Source organism: Dasypus novemcinctus, chromosome 10 (genome assembly GCF_030445035.2).
Source record: "Dasypus novemcinctus isolate mDasNov1 chromosome 10, mDasNov1.1.hap2, whole genome shotgun sequence".
NCBI classification, from domain to species: domain Eukaryota; kingdom Metazoa; phylum Chordata; class Mammalia; order Cingulata; family Dasypodidae; genus Dasypus; species Dasypus novemcinctus.
In genome coordinates, this window is record NC_080682.1 from 86,662,848 (window position 1) to 86,679,269 (window position 16,422).

The 16,422-nt window shown below is 40.0% G+C and overlaps 1 protein-coding gene across 4 annotated transcripts in view; it reads left to right on the forward strand.

Annotated features, from left to right (window-relative positions):
* The window catches only part of RIC3 (RIC3 acetylcholine receptor chaperone), an 84,824-nt gene that overhangs the window by 28,169 nt on the left and 40,233 nt on the right, over positions 1-16,422 (forward strand). For 3 of the 4 annotated variants that reach the window (XM_004470271.5, XM_012529723.4, XM_004470275.5), the window contains one exon: positions 9,966-10,114. In XM_004470271.5, coding sequence (XP_004470328.2) covers positions 9,966-10,114 — 149 coding nt within the window. The remainder of the gene's footprint in view (positions 1-9,965; positions 10,115-16,422) is intronic. The other variant, XM_004470272.5, reaches the window with a different exon arrangement.

The window sequence follows — 16,422 nt, forward strand, 5'->3', positions numbered from 1 at the left end:
CAGTTCTTCTGTTTATGTATAAATACTTTCATACTTATTTGATTTTTTATATTGTACCATTTTGAGTCCCTTCTTGTTTCTTTCTGAATGTTTTTCATATATTTCCTTCGTGGGTCTTAAGTTTAACATCCTAAATCTATAACAATCATATTGGATTTGATACCAACTTAACTTCAATAGCATACACGTACACTCTTCCTTTATCACTCCCTATTTTTGTTGTAATTGTTACAAATTATATCTTTGTACATTGTTATATCTAAAACCATGTATATCTTTATTTTTTATGCATTTTTATGCATTTGCATTTTAGCACCTGCAGGAAACAAGAAGTGGCATTAATAACAAACAGTACAATGGAATTGTGCTGGCAATTTATAATTACCCTTATGGTTCCCTTTACTGAAAGTCTTTATTTCTTTATGCTGCTTTAATCTTCTCTCTAGTGTCCATTCCTTTCATTCTGAAGAATTCCCTTTGGCATTGCTTTTAGGGCAGGTCTAGTGGTAATGAACTCCCTCAACTATTGTTTATCTGGGAATGTCTTAATCGGTCCCTCATTTCTGAAAGAATGTCTTCCTGGATATAATATTCTTGGCTGGCAGTTGTTTTCTTTCAGCACTTTTTTGTCCCACCACCTTCTTGTTTTCTGTGGTTTCTGATAAGAAATCAGCATTTAATCTTCTTGGGATTCCCTTTTACAAAGCTTGTTGCTTTTCTCTTACAACTTTCAGAACTTTCTCCTTGTCTTTGGCCTTGAACAGTTTGATTACTATGTGCTGGGAATGGTTGTCTGTTTGTCCTGTTTGGGGTTCATTGGGCTTCTTGTGTATATTCATGTCTTTCATTAAATTTGGCAGGTTTTCTGCCATTATTTCTTTGAATATTCCTTCTGTCTCTTTCTTTCTTTCTTCTCCTTCTGGGACTCCCAAAATGCATATATTCATATACTTGATGTACCCAACAGGTCTCTTAGGCTGTACTCATTCTTTTGTATTCTTTTTATTTCTGCTTCTCAGCCTGAATTGTTTCAGTTATCTTTTCTTCGAGATCACTGATTCTTCTGCCACTCCCAATCTGCTGTTGAAATTCTAGGGAATTTTTCATTTCACTTAAGTGTCCTTCAACTCCAATATTTCTCTGGAGAGATTCCCATGTTGTTCATTCATTATTTTTCTAATATCCTTTAGTTCTTTCTCTGTGTTTTCCTTTATGTCCTTGAGGATACTGAGAATTTTTTTTTTTTTCTTTTAAAGTCTGGTAAATCTCAAGTCTGATCCTCTTTGTTAGTGGTTTCTGGATTTTTACCTTGTTCCTTTGGACAGACTATCATTTCCTGTTTTGTTTTTTTTTCTTTGTCTTATAATCTTTTGTTGTACAGTATAATTTAATATTTTTAAGTGTTAACTCTGGGATTCAGTCCCTGAGGTATCTGTTCCTTAAGCTTACAGCCAGCTAGTGATGTGATACTTTTTGAATTCCAGGAGCTAATCAAAACAAACAAATCAAAGCAAAAAGAGTCACTGTCTTTGCAAATTTGTTCTACTTTGGCTGGTGGTCTCCTTCAGAGCTTAGTCCCTCCTATCTAAAAGATCAGTGGTAGGCAAAATGGGTGGTACAGGATCTTCTCTGTCTTTTTTTTTTTTTTTACATTGGCGTTATATTTTATTTTTTATTTACTTATTTATTTTTAATTAATTTATTTTTAATGTTACATTAAAAAAAATGAGGTCCCCATATACCCCTCACCCCCCTCACCCCACTCCTTCCATAACCACAAATCTCCTCCATCATCATGAGACATTCATTGTACTTGGCGAATACATCTCTGAGCACTGCTGCACCACGTGGTCAATGGTCCACATTACAGTTTACACTCTCCCCCAGTCCACCCAGTGGGCCATGGGAGGACATACAATGTCCGGTAACTGGCCCTGCAGTACCACCCAGGTTCTCTGTCTTATCTGAGATGGAGCTGGAGTCTGGAGCCAGCTTCTTTTCCTGGGTGGATACTTGCTACAGGCCTTAGGAATTTCCACTTTACAGGAGTCCAAGGGAATGGCCCCTCTAAGCCCTTTGAGCTAGACCTTCCCATCCCAGGTGCTCTCTTGAGTGACTTAATGCAGGTAGTCCTTTGACCCAGGCCACTTCAACTTAATTGCTTCTCATTCTGTCCACACTGTCTGCAAGCAGCTTCTCAGCCCTCAGGACAAATTCTGGGAGGGGGAGCTGAGACATGATCCAGGCTAGGCTCAATCTCTAGACTTCTGAATATGGCTTTGGATTGGCATTGACATACAGGGACCTTAGTATTTACACAGAGGCCACCTGCTCCCTCTGGAACAAGCCCGGGGAGCCACAATGGGAGCACAAGCTGGCTCCACCCTGGCTTTTGAAGGGGTAGGGGAGGGGCCAACAAGTGCAACAGGAGCTGCTTCTGTGGCTTTTTAAAAAAAGCTGCATATTTTTGATTCAACACTTGCCTAGCTAATGCAGTCCTTTAACTCTTTTCTGTAGTTTTTAAAAATATATATTTTTAATTGAAATATATCACTCATATATAAAAATACATAAACAACAAGTATATAGTAAAAGTTGTGAACTTACAAAACAAATATGCATAACATGATACAGGGTCCTCATACCTTGCCCCACCACCAATACCTTGCATTGTTTTGAAACGTTTTTAACAAATGGTGAAAGAGCATCCTCAAAATATTACTACTAACCAAATTATCTTACATTTGGAGTATATATATATATATTTTTTTTGATTGAAGTATATCATTCATACATAAACAATATGTATATAGTAAAAGTTGTGAACTTTCAAAACAAACATGCATAACATATAGGAAGGTTACCGTCTAAGATTCCTCTGCTGCCTTTGCCAAAGGAGGTTTGGGACAATGGCTGCCCTCAGAGCTGGTCCCCAGAGATCTCAAGTAGTAGATCAGAGTTAGGTATCTAAGATCAGAGGACTTGGTCTGTATGACTTACCTTGGCACCAGCAAGCTGTGCCAGGAGCTTGAGCTCTAGTCCTCACTGCTGCCTGCCACAAAGCTGGGGGAAATAGCCACTGCAAGGTGGGTGAAACTCACCAGGTTTATTGCAAATTACCATTCTGTTCCTTCCACTCCTCTCTGGATGCTGCACAGTGTTCCATTAGACTCTGGAGTTTCAAAATGGTTTATTTAGACAGTTCCTGCCAGTTCAGTAGTTGTTTTGGTGGAGGGACTGATTCCTGGAACTTCCTACTCTGACCTCTTCCTGAATGTTTTTACTTTTGATATAGGTCTCAAGTACCTCGGGTAATTTCCTTTTTCTCTGATTTTACCTCCCTCCAGTTCACTTTCTGTTTTCCAGACAGATGGATTATAGTTTTTGTTTTAACCCTTCAACATGTCCCTTTTGCTCTTGATAAAGTCCAGAATCCTTGTAAAGTTCTGAATGACCTGGCCCTGCAAACCTCTCTATTGCTTTATCATTCCCCATCCCTTTCTCTTGGTCTGTATCCAGCCTCACTGACTACTTTTTGTTCCTGTAAAGCAGTACACTTTTTGGTTAAGATTTTGCAAAATCTTTTGCCTGGGGTTCTCTCCCCTCCAACCCACTGTTTTTAACTCTTGTGTTACAAATCTCAACATAGGCATCAGTTTCTCTGTAGATTTTAGTTCCTGAATCCCCCAAAGTTTTTAGTTGCTATTTCTATGTGCTGTCATACCAACTGAGTTTGTTTGGTATTGTATGTATCATATATTACATTCTAATGTTCTGTTAGCTTTTCTTCCTTCCCTAATGCCCTTTAACCTTCTTGAAGGCAAGAGATTTTCATTGTTCAAATTTATAGTCCTGTGTTGGTACATTGACAGTGTGCAAGTTGAGAGAATGAATAAGGTAGATCTAAAGAAAGAAAGCAGCAGGTGGCTTCAGCACTAAATAAGAAAAACATCTCTGGTATCTATTATGTGTTGTTCCTCACCACTCCATATGGATGCCTATGGCAACTATTTTTTCTGTACAAGAAACTGCAGAGGAAGTATGTTCTAGAAATGTGTATTAATTTTCTATAGCTGCTATAACTAATTACCACTTATTTGATAGCTTAAAACACGAATTTATTATTTTACAAGTTTTGTAGCTTAGAAATCCCAATACTGAACTAAAATCAATATTTCAGTAGAGCTGCCTTTCCTTCTGGAGGCTCTAGAGGAGAATCTGTTTCCTTGCCTTTTCCAGCTTCTAGAGGCTATCCACATTCCTTGGCTCATGGTACCCTTCCTGGCCCACTTCCTCCATCTTCAAAGCCAACAGCAACAGGTTGAGTTCTTCTCATACTGCATATCTGACCTCTTCTTCTACTTCCCTCTTCCACTTTAAAGACCCTTGTGATTGCATTTGGACTCCTAGATAATCGAGGATACTGGATACTCTCCCTATTTTGAGGTCAGCTGACCAGCAACCTTGATTCCATCTATAAAGTTAATTTCCTTTGTTATGTAAGGTAATATATTCACAGGTTCCAGGAATTAGGATGTGGACCTCTTTTGGGGAAGAGGGCATTTTTCTGCCTACTATCGAAGATATTATGGAAAAGGGAGAACTTGAATAAACAATACCGGTTGGAAGGATCTCATCAGGCATAATTTGGGGAGAGGATCTTTCTGATGGAGAGGGCAGTACAAGCAAACAAGATGAGAGACAAGGCATGTTTTGAAACAGTGAATAGTCTTGAGTAACAGGTACACCAGGTGTTTTAGTGGTAAGGTAGTAAGTAATGAGGAAAAACTAGAAAGGTAAACTAGAGCAGACTGGAAGGCCCTGAATAGTAGGACAAGAAGTTTGGATTTTGCTCTCTTTATAAAGGGGTGCCTCTGAAGGCTTTGGGGGAGAAATGTCAATATCTGCTTATAAGAAAAACAACTCTATAATATGTTGAGTGATTACATGCTAGAAAGTTACTGAAAAAGTTCTAGCAAAAGGTAATAAATAGGTTAGTGTATGCAGAAAAAAATGGGCAAATTAAGGGAACTTCATGGAGGAGAAAAAATCACAGACTGTAGCAGGATTCTTTGGTTGCAAGAGCCAACTCTGTTAAAAAATAATTGCAGGGGGAAGCAGATGTAGCTCAAGTGGTTGAGTGTGTCCTTCCCATGTATGAGGTCCTGGGTTCAATCCCTGGTACCTCCTAAAAATAATAATAATAATTGGAGGGGGAAGAATTTATTGGAAGAATATGGAGTAGCTCATGTCAGAGGAATAGTTGAAGATGCAGGTTTCAGGAAGGGTAGGAACCAGAGCAACTCTGGGGATTTAGGGAGAGAAACAAATGAATAATCTCTTCCATGACTGTTATCAGGGCAAATTAGCTTCGCAGTTTTCAGTTCAGATATCACTGTGTTCAAGACCCAGCTTTAGGAGAAAGTACAGTTGGCCCATCTTGAGTCCTCCATCTCTGAATCAGTCACTACAGCCAAGAGGGTGGAATGTATTGATTGGGCATGGGCCACATGGCCACTCTTGGAGGAGAGGAGATGGATGGCTTTACCCTAACCTTTATTCTGTGAATGGAAGAGGGTGTGGCTTCCCAAAGGAAAACTACTAACTATACAGGAGCAATGAGGGAGAAGAAAGGCATGAAGATGAGATAGAGATTTACAGCCCAAACTGGAAGGAAGATTATGGCATTAATGTAGATAAAAACACAAAAGAGGAGAAAGAAAAGGTTTTGGAATAGGGATCATGAGTTCAGCTTTGAGTATGGTTGAAGTGCTACCAGAACATCCATATGTAATATATAACAGCAGTGGGAAATTTGGGTCTTGAGGTCAGAACAAGGATGTAGGTTTGGAAGTCACTTGACTAGAAGTGAGAGATATGGGCCTATGGGGAATGATGAGATCACCAGATCCTTGAAACATAACACACTGTGCTGCAGTGGCACCTATAGTCTTCTGCTCACCTGAATTCTCTTGTAACCAAGAATGGTGGTGTTCGAATCTGTTTCATTCTCTCTCTACTGATTTCTTAGACTCAAAACATTAATTCCTTTGGGTTTATAGCATTTAAAAGTATGGTGAGGTTATGTGCCAACTGTGTTCCTTTATTTTTCTAGCATCTTGGAATCTGTCATATCCAACAGCTGCCTGTTAATGCAGTTGCTCTTAGTCTGGGCCAGAGAGATCTGGTTTTGAGGGGTGAATTTAAGTTTTTAACTTCAAGGCAGTGGCAAGCCCTCCAAGTGGAAATTCTTAGAGTTATGAGCCTGGCCTTTGTGTGAAAAGTCAAGATTAGAGGTAGAGATTGGCATCATCCATGCAGAGCTGATGGTTTAATTGTGAGACTCAGCCAGCTTCCTGAGGGCATAATTATAAGAATGTAGACATTAAAGTCCTAGGACTGGGCATTTGAGAAAACTATGTTTTAGAGCATGAGAGGAGGAAAGTAGACCAGAAAAAGAGAAAAAAGGGACTAAAGTCATGGGAGAAATACAGATGCCACAATAGCCAAGGGAGGAAGAAGTTTCAAGGAGAGTTATGTTCCACAATATAGAGAGGTCAGGAATAATGAAATGTAAAAAGACCCTTGAGAATAAAGTTACCACTAATCATTTTCTGAGTTTTGATAAAATGATGGGATGGAAGCCAGATTTCAGGGAGGTGGGAGAAAATGGGTGGTAAGGAAATGCAGACCAGTCAAACTAACAAATATTTATTGAGCACTTACAGTGTTTATGGTACTGTACCATTACTGCTTATGACCTCATTACCACTGCCCTCAGGAGTGTCAAACCAAATAGAAACAGTAAGGAATGAATACAAACATTCACTGCAGTAAATTCAGAAGCTATCATGAGGTGGACCACGATTACTTGTCTCATGTATGATGTAGACAGTAGTACACTAGATCAGAATTAAGAGAGAATACTTTAGTTTGGTTTTCTCTGAAGAAAGTTTCTCTTGTCTATCCTTCTCTTAGTTTTGCGCCCAGTCATCCCTCTTTGAGGTAAGAGTTAAGAGCTTCCAGTTTTTCCATGGGTTAGAAGACCAGAGAATCAAGAATGTTCAGTAAAGATAAGAATGCCATGGGTACAACCCAGACAAGTAACATGTGTGGCCCTGGTATAAGAGCTTTGAATAAGCACATAGACTCTTCTAATTGGTTGTGACCTAGTTTGCCTCAGAAGCCTTCCACAAAGTGGATCATTATAATAATAAGGATTAGGGCTTATGTGGATCAGACGAGCCGTTGTGGCAAGGACTCCAGTGCTGCTGGGAAGAATAGAACTGCAAGGGGTCTTTTTTTTTTTTTAAGGATTTATTTATTTATTTTTCTCCCCTCTTCCCCCCCACCCCAGTTGTCTTCTCTGTGTCTATTTGCTGCATCTTCTTCTTTGTCCGCTTCTGTTGTTGTTAGCAGCACGGGAATCTGTGTTTCTTTTTGTTGCGTCATCTTGTTGTATCAGCTCTCCTGTGTGCAGCGCCATTCCTGGGCAGGCTGCACTTTCTTTCACGCTGGGCGGCTCTCCTTACGGGACGTACTCCTTGCGCATGGGGCTTCCTTACATGGGGGACACCCCTGCGTGGCATGGCACTCCTTGTGTGCATCAACACTGTGCATGGGCCAGCTCCACATGGGACAAGGAGGCCCAGGGTTTGAACCGCAGACCTTCCATGTGGTAGACGGACGCCCTAACCACTGGGCCAAGTCTGCCGCCTCCCCAAGGGGTCTTATAAGCATAGGATTTTAGCAGAATGTGGAATAGGCACATTTATTTATTTATTTCTCTCCACCCCCCACCCCCACCCCATGTTGTCTGCTTTCTGTGTCCATTCGCTGTGTGTTCTTCTGTGTCAGCTTGTATTCTTGTCAGCAGCACCTGGAATCTGTGTCTCTTTTTTGTTGCATCATCTTGCTGCGTCACTCTCCATGTGTGTGGTGCCACTCCTGGGCAGGCTGTGCTTTTTTTTTTGTGCTGCGTGGCTCTCCTTACGGGGTGCACTCCTTGTGTTGTGGGGCTCCCCTATGCAGGGGACACCCCTGTGTGGCACAGCACTCCTTGCACGCATGAGCACTGCGGGTGGGCCAGCTCACCACATGGGTCAGGAGGCCCTGGGTTTGAACCCTGGACATCCCATGTGGTAGGTGGATGCTCTATTCATTGAGCCAAATCTGCTTCCCTAGGCAGTCTTCTTTATTTCATGACTTCGAGGCCATTTAGTGTGGAAGAAGTAGAGCTTATGGTGTTTTTGTTTTTCTCCCACTGAGGACTTGGAAATATTGCACCTTCACTTTCCTCAGTTACTGTTTTGATGTTGGAGGGTGTATTAGTCAGCCAAAGGGGTGCCAATGCAAAATATCAGAAATCTGTTGACTTTTATAAAGGGTATTTATTTGGGGTGGGAGCTTACAGATACCAGGCCATGAAGCCTAAGTTACTTCCCTCACCAAAATCTATTTCCACGTGTTGGAGCAAGATGGGTGCTGATGTCTGCCAAGAGTTCAGGCTTCCCGGGTTCCTCTCTTCACAGGGCTCCCTTTCTCTCCGGGCTCAGCTCCTCTGTTTTTCTCCACAAGGTCAGCTGTAGACTTTGAGGCTCTCTTCATAAGGCCAGCTGTAGATGATCAGGCAACTGGCTCTGTTTCTAACCCCGGGGCTGTCTCTCTTTCCTCACGACCAAGCTCCTCTGTGTGCTTACTTCCTGGGGCTCCAGCTCAAGACTCCAGCATCAAAAACTCCAACTCTGTCCTTTGCCATATCTTTTACCCTACTTATGTGGCCCAATCAAAGCCCTAATCATAATTTAATCATGCCCAGGTGCAGACCAGTTTACAAATATAATCCAGTATTTCCTTTTGGAATTTATCAATAATATCAAACTGCTTCAGAGGGAAAAATGATCCTTCCCCCCCTCCCCCCAATGAGTCCTTTTGGGTAAAATTTGTTAGGCTGAACCTAAAAAGGAATGAAAGCTTAGAGTGCATCATTATTCCTTCATGGGTATTATTGACTTGGTTGCTTTGTTTTTTTAAGAGAAAAATAAGTAGGCCCTGTTAAATTCTGCTGCTAGATAAAACTGGTTCCAAAGTAGACAAGTCTCAGTCTTCTAAGTATGGCCTTATCTGTATATCAGCATGATGCTTTCCTCTCAAATAAAATAACCACATTACTTATTATTTTTGAGTTTCATTTTATTTTAGCAGACATTTGCCCAGAACCACACAACTAAGTTGGGACTTGAACCCAGGTTTAAAAACTGTGTGTGGAACTCGAGCGATATGCTTCAAGAATTGCACAAAATGTTATCAGAATCATGAGACTTTAGTTTTATTTTCAGTGCTACCATTAACTAGCAATATGATTATATAATTTCCCGTCTGTGGGCCTCAATTTCCCCAATTTTTCTGGACTAGATGATTGAGTGTTAGAATGATCCAGCCCTGAAATTTTAGGATTTATCTTTATTTCTGCTCAAGAAGATTGAACCTGTTGATTCTAGGGTTGGCCTAGTAGCATATTTTTCTTTGTTTGAGGGTAATGGCCTAGCATATTTTCTTTTGATGACCTTGATTCAGAGAAAAGTGGCTTGGATTACTGGAGTGATGTGAACAACAGTGAAATTACTTGAAGATTAGAGAACAGGCAGTGAGGTTGTATTGGAAAAAATAATGGACTGAAAGCTGAGACGTCTGGGGTCTAGTGCATAACTGATGTTAACTCATTGTCTGACCTTGGGCAATCACTTGATCTATTCTGGGCCTTAGTTTTCCCAATTGTCAAAATCAAAACATTGAACTAACATCTCTAAGATCTTATCCCAGCTGTGCAGTTCTAGAATCAATTCCTAGAATAAGTATTTGCTGCTATTGAACTTCTTTTAGGATCCAGACAGATCATAGTGATGCTTATGTCCATTTCCTATGTGTGCTTAATGCTAAATGGCTGGATTTCTGATATATCTAAGCAGAGCACAGATCGTGACTTCTGACCAAGAAAAACGGTTGCTTCATCAACTCCGAGAAATCACCAGAGTCATGAAGGAAGGAAAATTCATTGACAGACCCACTCCAGAGAAAGAAGCTGAGGAGGCCCCTTACATGGAGGACTGGGAAGGTAAACAATGTCTTCTCCTTTCTTTATTAGTTGTCAGCACAGAAAAGAGATTCTATTTTTTTAAAACCCACATTATTATTGTGATATTTTATATATTTATTTATATAAAATACCTCAGTATAATGTTGCCCAAAAGTGGGGGGAGGGAGGGGTAGCATACGAACACAGGAGAGGGTTAGGAGGTGGTGGAGAGTAAAATGCCGAGAAAATAATATCAAAATATAATAAAGAGGGTTACCTGTTTAGAATGCTCGGAGGGGAGGGTCTGATGCAGGACGGGCTCCTGGGGAATGTCTAAATGCTCATTCTGCCAGAGTGGGTGACACCATGGGGTAGAATCCCAAGTAGTGAGAGTGGGGGTGGACCCACATCCTGGGGAGGACTAATGCCACCAAATAGAGTGAACTCTATCCCTCGAGAGAAAGGGTGGCTCCCAGGGCATTGGGGCAGATGAGCAAGTTAGGCCCTAAACACTATTCCATCTATCTCTGGAAGTGGCTTCTCAGGAAACGGAGGTTGACTGTCACTGTGGGCACCAAGGTGGAAGGGAAAATGGATGTTAAATGTGTGGAACCAAAGTAAATGGGGGGCAAGGGAGGAGTTTCTTGAGAGTACACAAGGATGGATATAAAACATGTAATATTACACCATAACATATAGGAGACGACAGACTGATAATGTAAACCATAATGTAAAACATAGGAGAACTAAAAATGTAAAGAACTGTGTATCCTAAAGTATGCACCATAATGTAAGCACAGATATTACCATGTTAGAAAGCTAATATCTCAGACTCTGTACATCACCTTAAGTAAATATGATGTGAATAGGGTGTAAGAGTATCGCTGTGGAAGGAAAAAGGTGTTGTGGTGGATGTATGGGAGTGCTGTATATTATATATATGCATTGCTGTGGTCTAGGACTCCTACGAAGAAACGCTGAATAATTGGGGGGGGGGGGAAAGGATAGGATGTGGAATTTTTTCAAGTCAACATTCTTTATCTAAGTTCTTTATCTAACTTTATCCAAGTTCTTTATCTATCCTTTAAACCCATCGCTATATGCCATTCCCTAGTAAGGGACCATGACATTATATTGGGCTTCAAATTTCAGGGAGTTCTGGATCACAGAGTGTTTCAACAATGGCAATGGAGGGATACTGGTATGGGATACCAATGACAGGTGATATATGGCTGACAGGGAGCTGTACAGAACATATGTCCAGGGTGCATGGTAATGATTGGATATACTCATAGTGGCAACAATTAAAAACCCAGCAGGGGGGGTACTGGGTTCCTGGCCAGTGGTGCTCTGTCGTGGTCCCTAGGGGAGCAGCGATAGTCTCCCAGGTACAGCGGCGGGGACCAGGAGGGAGTGAGGGTTCAACAGTGAGCCCCTGATGCTAATGACTATGCTTGTGAGCTGATAAACCTAAAATAAGAACAAGGCCTAGAGCAACATTGTGCCTGGGAATTTCCTCCTGTCAGCCTTCATGTTACTCAAATGTGGCCAGTCTTGAAGCCAAACTCAGCATGTAAATGCAATGCCTTCCCTCCAGCGTGGGACATGACACCCGGGGATGAGCCTCCCTGGCAACGAGGGACCACTATCAAATACCAACTGATGATGCAACTGGAAAAGGACCTTATATGGAAGGTTCAATGCGGATCAGCAGAATATCCATGTCTACATAAAATAACATGACTTTAAAATGCTGTTTGACCTAAAGTAAGGGGGAAATGGAAAGGAGAAATGAGTTTATATGGCTACGAGTTTCTATAAAAGAGTCTGGAGGCTGGCAGAAGGATTGCCCTCATGCACAACTGAGCAGAGTCAGAGAGACAGATAAAGCAGATACAACCCCCAGATATTGGTTCCTATGAAGGCTAAAGAGACCCATGAGAGTTATGGTCATGGCCGATGGGGTTTACTACCAGGGCAGATGGCCCCTCTCTGGAAATGGTGTTTATGTGTGATGAATCTGGACTTAGATGGGATCTCCCTTCATAAGACTTTCATACTAATCTGCTGGAGGTGCAGTTAACGTTGGGGTTTAAGATATACTTAGGGGATTTGAATCTCTGGACTGATAATGTGATAGCCAGGTCCTGAGCCTCAACAGACTCCAGCACCTACAATCTGATTTATTGGACTTACCACACTCAGCTACGATGGAGTTGAAGAAGGACAATCACCACACCATGGAGCCTAGAGTGATTACAACTGAAAATGGGAGGATGGCAGCCAGCATCCATGTGGAATCTGAGCCTCCTCTTGACATAGAGGTGCAATGGACACAACCAATCCAATGTCCACATAGAAGAGGTGGCATTGGATTGGGAAAAGTGGACATGGTGGACGATGGGTATGGGGAAGGGCAGGAAGAGATGAGAGGTGGGGGCGTATTTGGGACGTGGAGCTGCCCTGGATGGCGCCTCGGGGGTGATCACCGGACATCGTGGATCCTCACAGGGCCCACTGGATGGAATGGAGGAGAGTATGGGCCATGATGTGGACCATTGTCTATGAGGTGCAGAGGTGCCCAAAGATGTACTTACCAAATCCAATGGATGTGTCATGATGATGGGAACGAGTGTTGTTGGGGGGGAGAGGGGGGGTGGAGGGGTGGGGTTGAATGGGACCTCACATATATATTTTTAATGTAATATTATTACAAAGTCAATTAAAAAAAATGTGATCTGAGGTGGGGGGAGGAAAATAAAAAAATAAATAAAACCTTTTTTTAAAAAAAAAAAAATACCTCAGTAATAATCAATATGTACACAGTATATAAAGACAATATATAAACAATAAAGACGAGTTTTGACAAATGTAAAGAATTGTGTAATCATACCACAATAATCAAGATATGGAATATTTCTGTCACCCCAAAAGTTCCCTCCTCTTTACACCTAATCCCCTTCTTCCCACCCTGGCAACAACTGAACTACTTTCTGCCTGTGTTGTTTTGCCTTTTCTATGTAAATGGATCATACTGCACATGCTCGTCTGTTTCCACCATTTAACGTCATGATTTTGTGATTCCTCTGTATATTGTTTATGTATCTTTGGTTTTTTTTGCTGAGCGTAGTGTACCATTGTAGGGATATACCATGATTTTTTATTTATTCACCAGAGGAACATTTGGGTTTTTTACAGCTTTTAGCTATTATGAATTAAGCTGCTATGAACTTTTACATGAAGTATTTGGATATATATTTTTATTTTTATTGGGTTTCACCCAGGAATGAGATTTTTGTGTTTTATGGTAAGTATATGTTTAACTTTATTAGGAACTTTTCCAAAGTGGCTCTATCATTTTACCCCCTCCCCCGAGTGATGTATGAAAATTCCAGTTATTCTACATCCTTCCTATACTTAGTATTGCCAGTCTTTTTAATTTTAGGCTGTTCTGTTGAGTATGCTAGTGATCTCTCATTGTGATTTTAATTTGCATTTTCCTAATGACTAATGATGTTGAACATTTTTATGTGTTTTTTTGCCATCTGTATATCTTTGTTGAAGTGTGTGTTTGCCCAGTTTTTAATTGGGATGATTGTCTACTTATTATTGAGTTGTAAGGGTTCTCTATTTATTCTGAATGCAAGTCTTTTACTTGATATATATTGTGTAAATATTTTCTCCTAATCTGTGACTTCCCTTTTCATTTTCTTAACAGTGTCTTTCAAAGAGCAGACATTTTTAATTTTGATGAAGTCCAATTAATAATGTTTTCTTTTGTGGTTCTTTTGTGTTCTGTTTAAGAAATCTTTGCCTAACCCAAAGATTTTATGTTATGTTTTCTTCTAGAAAATTTTATGGTTTTAATTCTTACATTTAGTACCATGATCCATTTTGAGTTAATTTTTGTATATGGTGTAAGGTGAGAATTGAGGTTTATTTTTTCCATATTGATAATTCAATTGTTCTAGCTCCTTTTTGTTGCAAAGACTATCTCTTTCTTATTTAATTATCTTGGTGCATTGGTTGAAATCAATTTGCCCTATATGTGTTGGTCTCTTCTGAACTCTATTCTGTTCCATCTGTCTAAATGTTTATCCTTATAACCATATCACATTATCTTGATTACTGTAGCATTATAAGAAGTCTTGAATCAGGTAGTGCAGGTTCTTCAATTTTGTTCTTTTTTCCAAAATTATTTTGGCTCTTCTCTGTCCATTATATTTTCATATAAATTTAGAATCAGTGTGTCAATCCCTCCAAAAATGCCTCATAGGATTTTGATTGGCATTGCATTGAATCTGTAGGTCAATTTGGGAGAATTGACATCTTAACAATGTTGAATCTTCCAATGTATGAACAGTATATAGCTCTCTATTTATTTAGATGTTTCATTTCTCTCAGCAATGTTTCATAGTTTTCAGTATAGATAACATTTGCACATATTTTGTAAATATATCCCACAGAGTTCATATTTTTGGTGCTGCTGTTAGTGGTATTCTGGACATTTAAAAATTTTATTTGTTGCTACTATATAGAAATGCAATTGACTTTTGTATCCTGATCTTGTAACCTGTGACCTTGCTAAACTCACTTATTAGTTCTAGTACCAATCTTTTAAAGATTTCTTAGGATTTTCTACAAATTGTGAATAAAGACAGTTTTACTTCTTCCTTTCCAGTTTATATGCCATACGTTTCTTTTTCTAGCCTTATTAGCCTCCATCACAATGTTGAATGGAAGTGGTGAGGACAAATATCCTTGTTTACTAGTATTAAAGGGAAAAGCATTCAGCCTCAATTAGCATGATGAGAGCTGTAGGTTTTTCATTGATGTCCTTTTTTTCAGATTGAGGAAGTCTCCTATTTTTATGTTGCTGAGAATTTTTTTTTTTTACTTTTTACTTTAAATTAATTTCAAACTTTTAGGACAGTGGCAAAAATAATACATAGAACTCCAGCCTACCCCCACTGACCTGGATACCCAGATCCACCCCCACCGACTTGGATACCCAGATCCACCAATTTTAACATTTTCTACCTTTGCAGTATCATTCTGTCTTCTATCTCTCTGTATATCAAACATTTGATAGCAGGTTGGACACATTCTCCTTAAACACGTAATACTTACATGTGCATTTCCTATGAAAGGGTTATTCACTTATGTAATCACAGTAAGTGCAGTTATCAAGTTCAAGAGATTTAATATTTACATAAGGCTTACATTTTATATTCTAATTTTTTCTTATGTCCTGATAATGTCCTTTTGAGCCCCTTCTCTTCTATTCTTAGATCCCGTCCAGTATCTTGTATTGCATTTGTCATTATCTCTTTAGTTTTTCTTTATTTTTTTAATTGTGAAAACAGAACATAAACTTTCCTGTCCTAACCCCTCCCAAGCATACCAGTTCAGTGGGATTAATAAAATTCACAGCTTTGCAGTACCTTCACCACCGTCCATTGCTGGGACTTTCTCTTCACCCCAAACAGAAACCCTACCCTCATTTTGCAGTAACTGCCCATTGCCACTGCTTCCTGCTCCCACCTCTGTTAACCAGTACTCTACTTTTTATCTCTGTGAGTTTGCATATTCTCTGATATTTTCTTCGTGGTTACTGTGGGGCTTAAATTTAGCATACTAAATCTAAATGTTTCATTTGATGTGATTCCAACTTAACAACATCAATAACATACATAAACTATGTTCTTGTACCCCTCCATCTACCTTTATGTAGTTTTTGTCACAAATTATATATGTATACATTATGAGTCCAAAACCATTGATTTATCATTGCATTTTATACATTGTCTTTTTATAGTAGAGTTATAAATAAAAAATAAAATAGTACTGGTATTTATATTTACCTATGTCATTTTCTCTATTGGAGATTTTTTTCCTTCATGTGGCTTCAGTCAATTGTCTACCAGCCCTACAATAAATGCGAAAGGGAGTTTCAATCTGCAGAACTCCCTTTAGCATTTATTGTAGGGCTGGTCTAATAATCGCAAAGTTCCTCCCTCATTTTTTTTTTTTAGATTTATTTTATTTATTTCTTTCCCTTTCCCCACCGTTGTCAGCTTTCTGTGTCCATTTGCTGTGTATTCTTCTGTGTCCGCTTGCATTCTTGTCATGCTGCACCAGGAAACTGTGTCACTTTTTTTGTTGTTGTTGTGTCATCTTGCTGTGTCAGCTCTCCGTGTGTGTGGTTCCACTCCTGGGCGGACTGCCCTTTTTTTGTGCGGGATGGCTCTCCTTGTGGGACACACTCCTTGCACGTGGGGCACCCCTATGCAGAGGACACCCCTGCATGGCACAGCACTCCTTGCACTTAGGCAGCATTGCGTGTG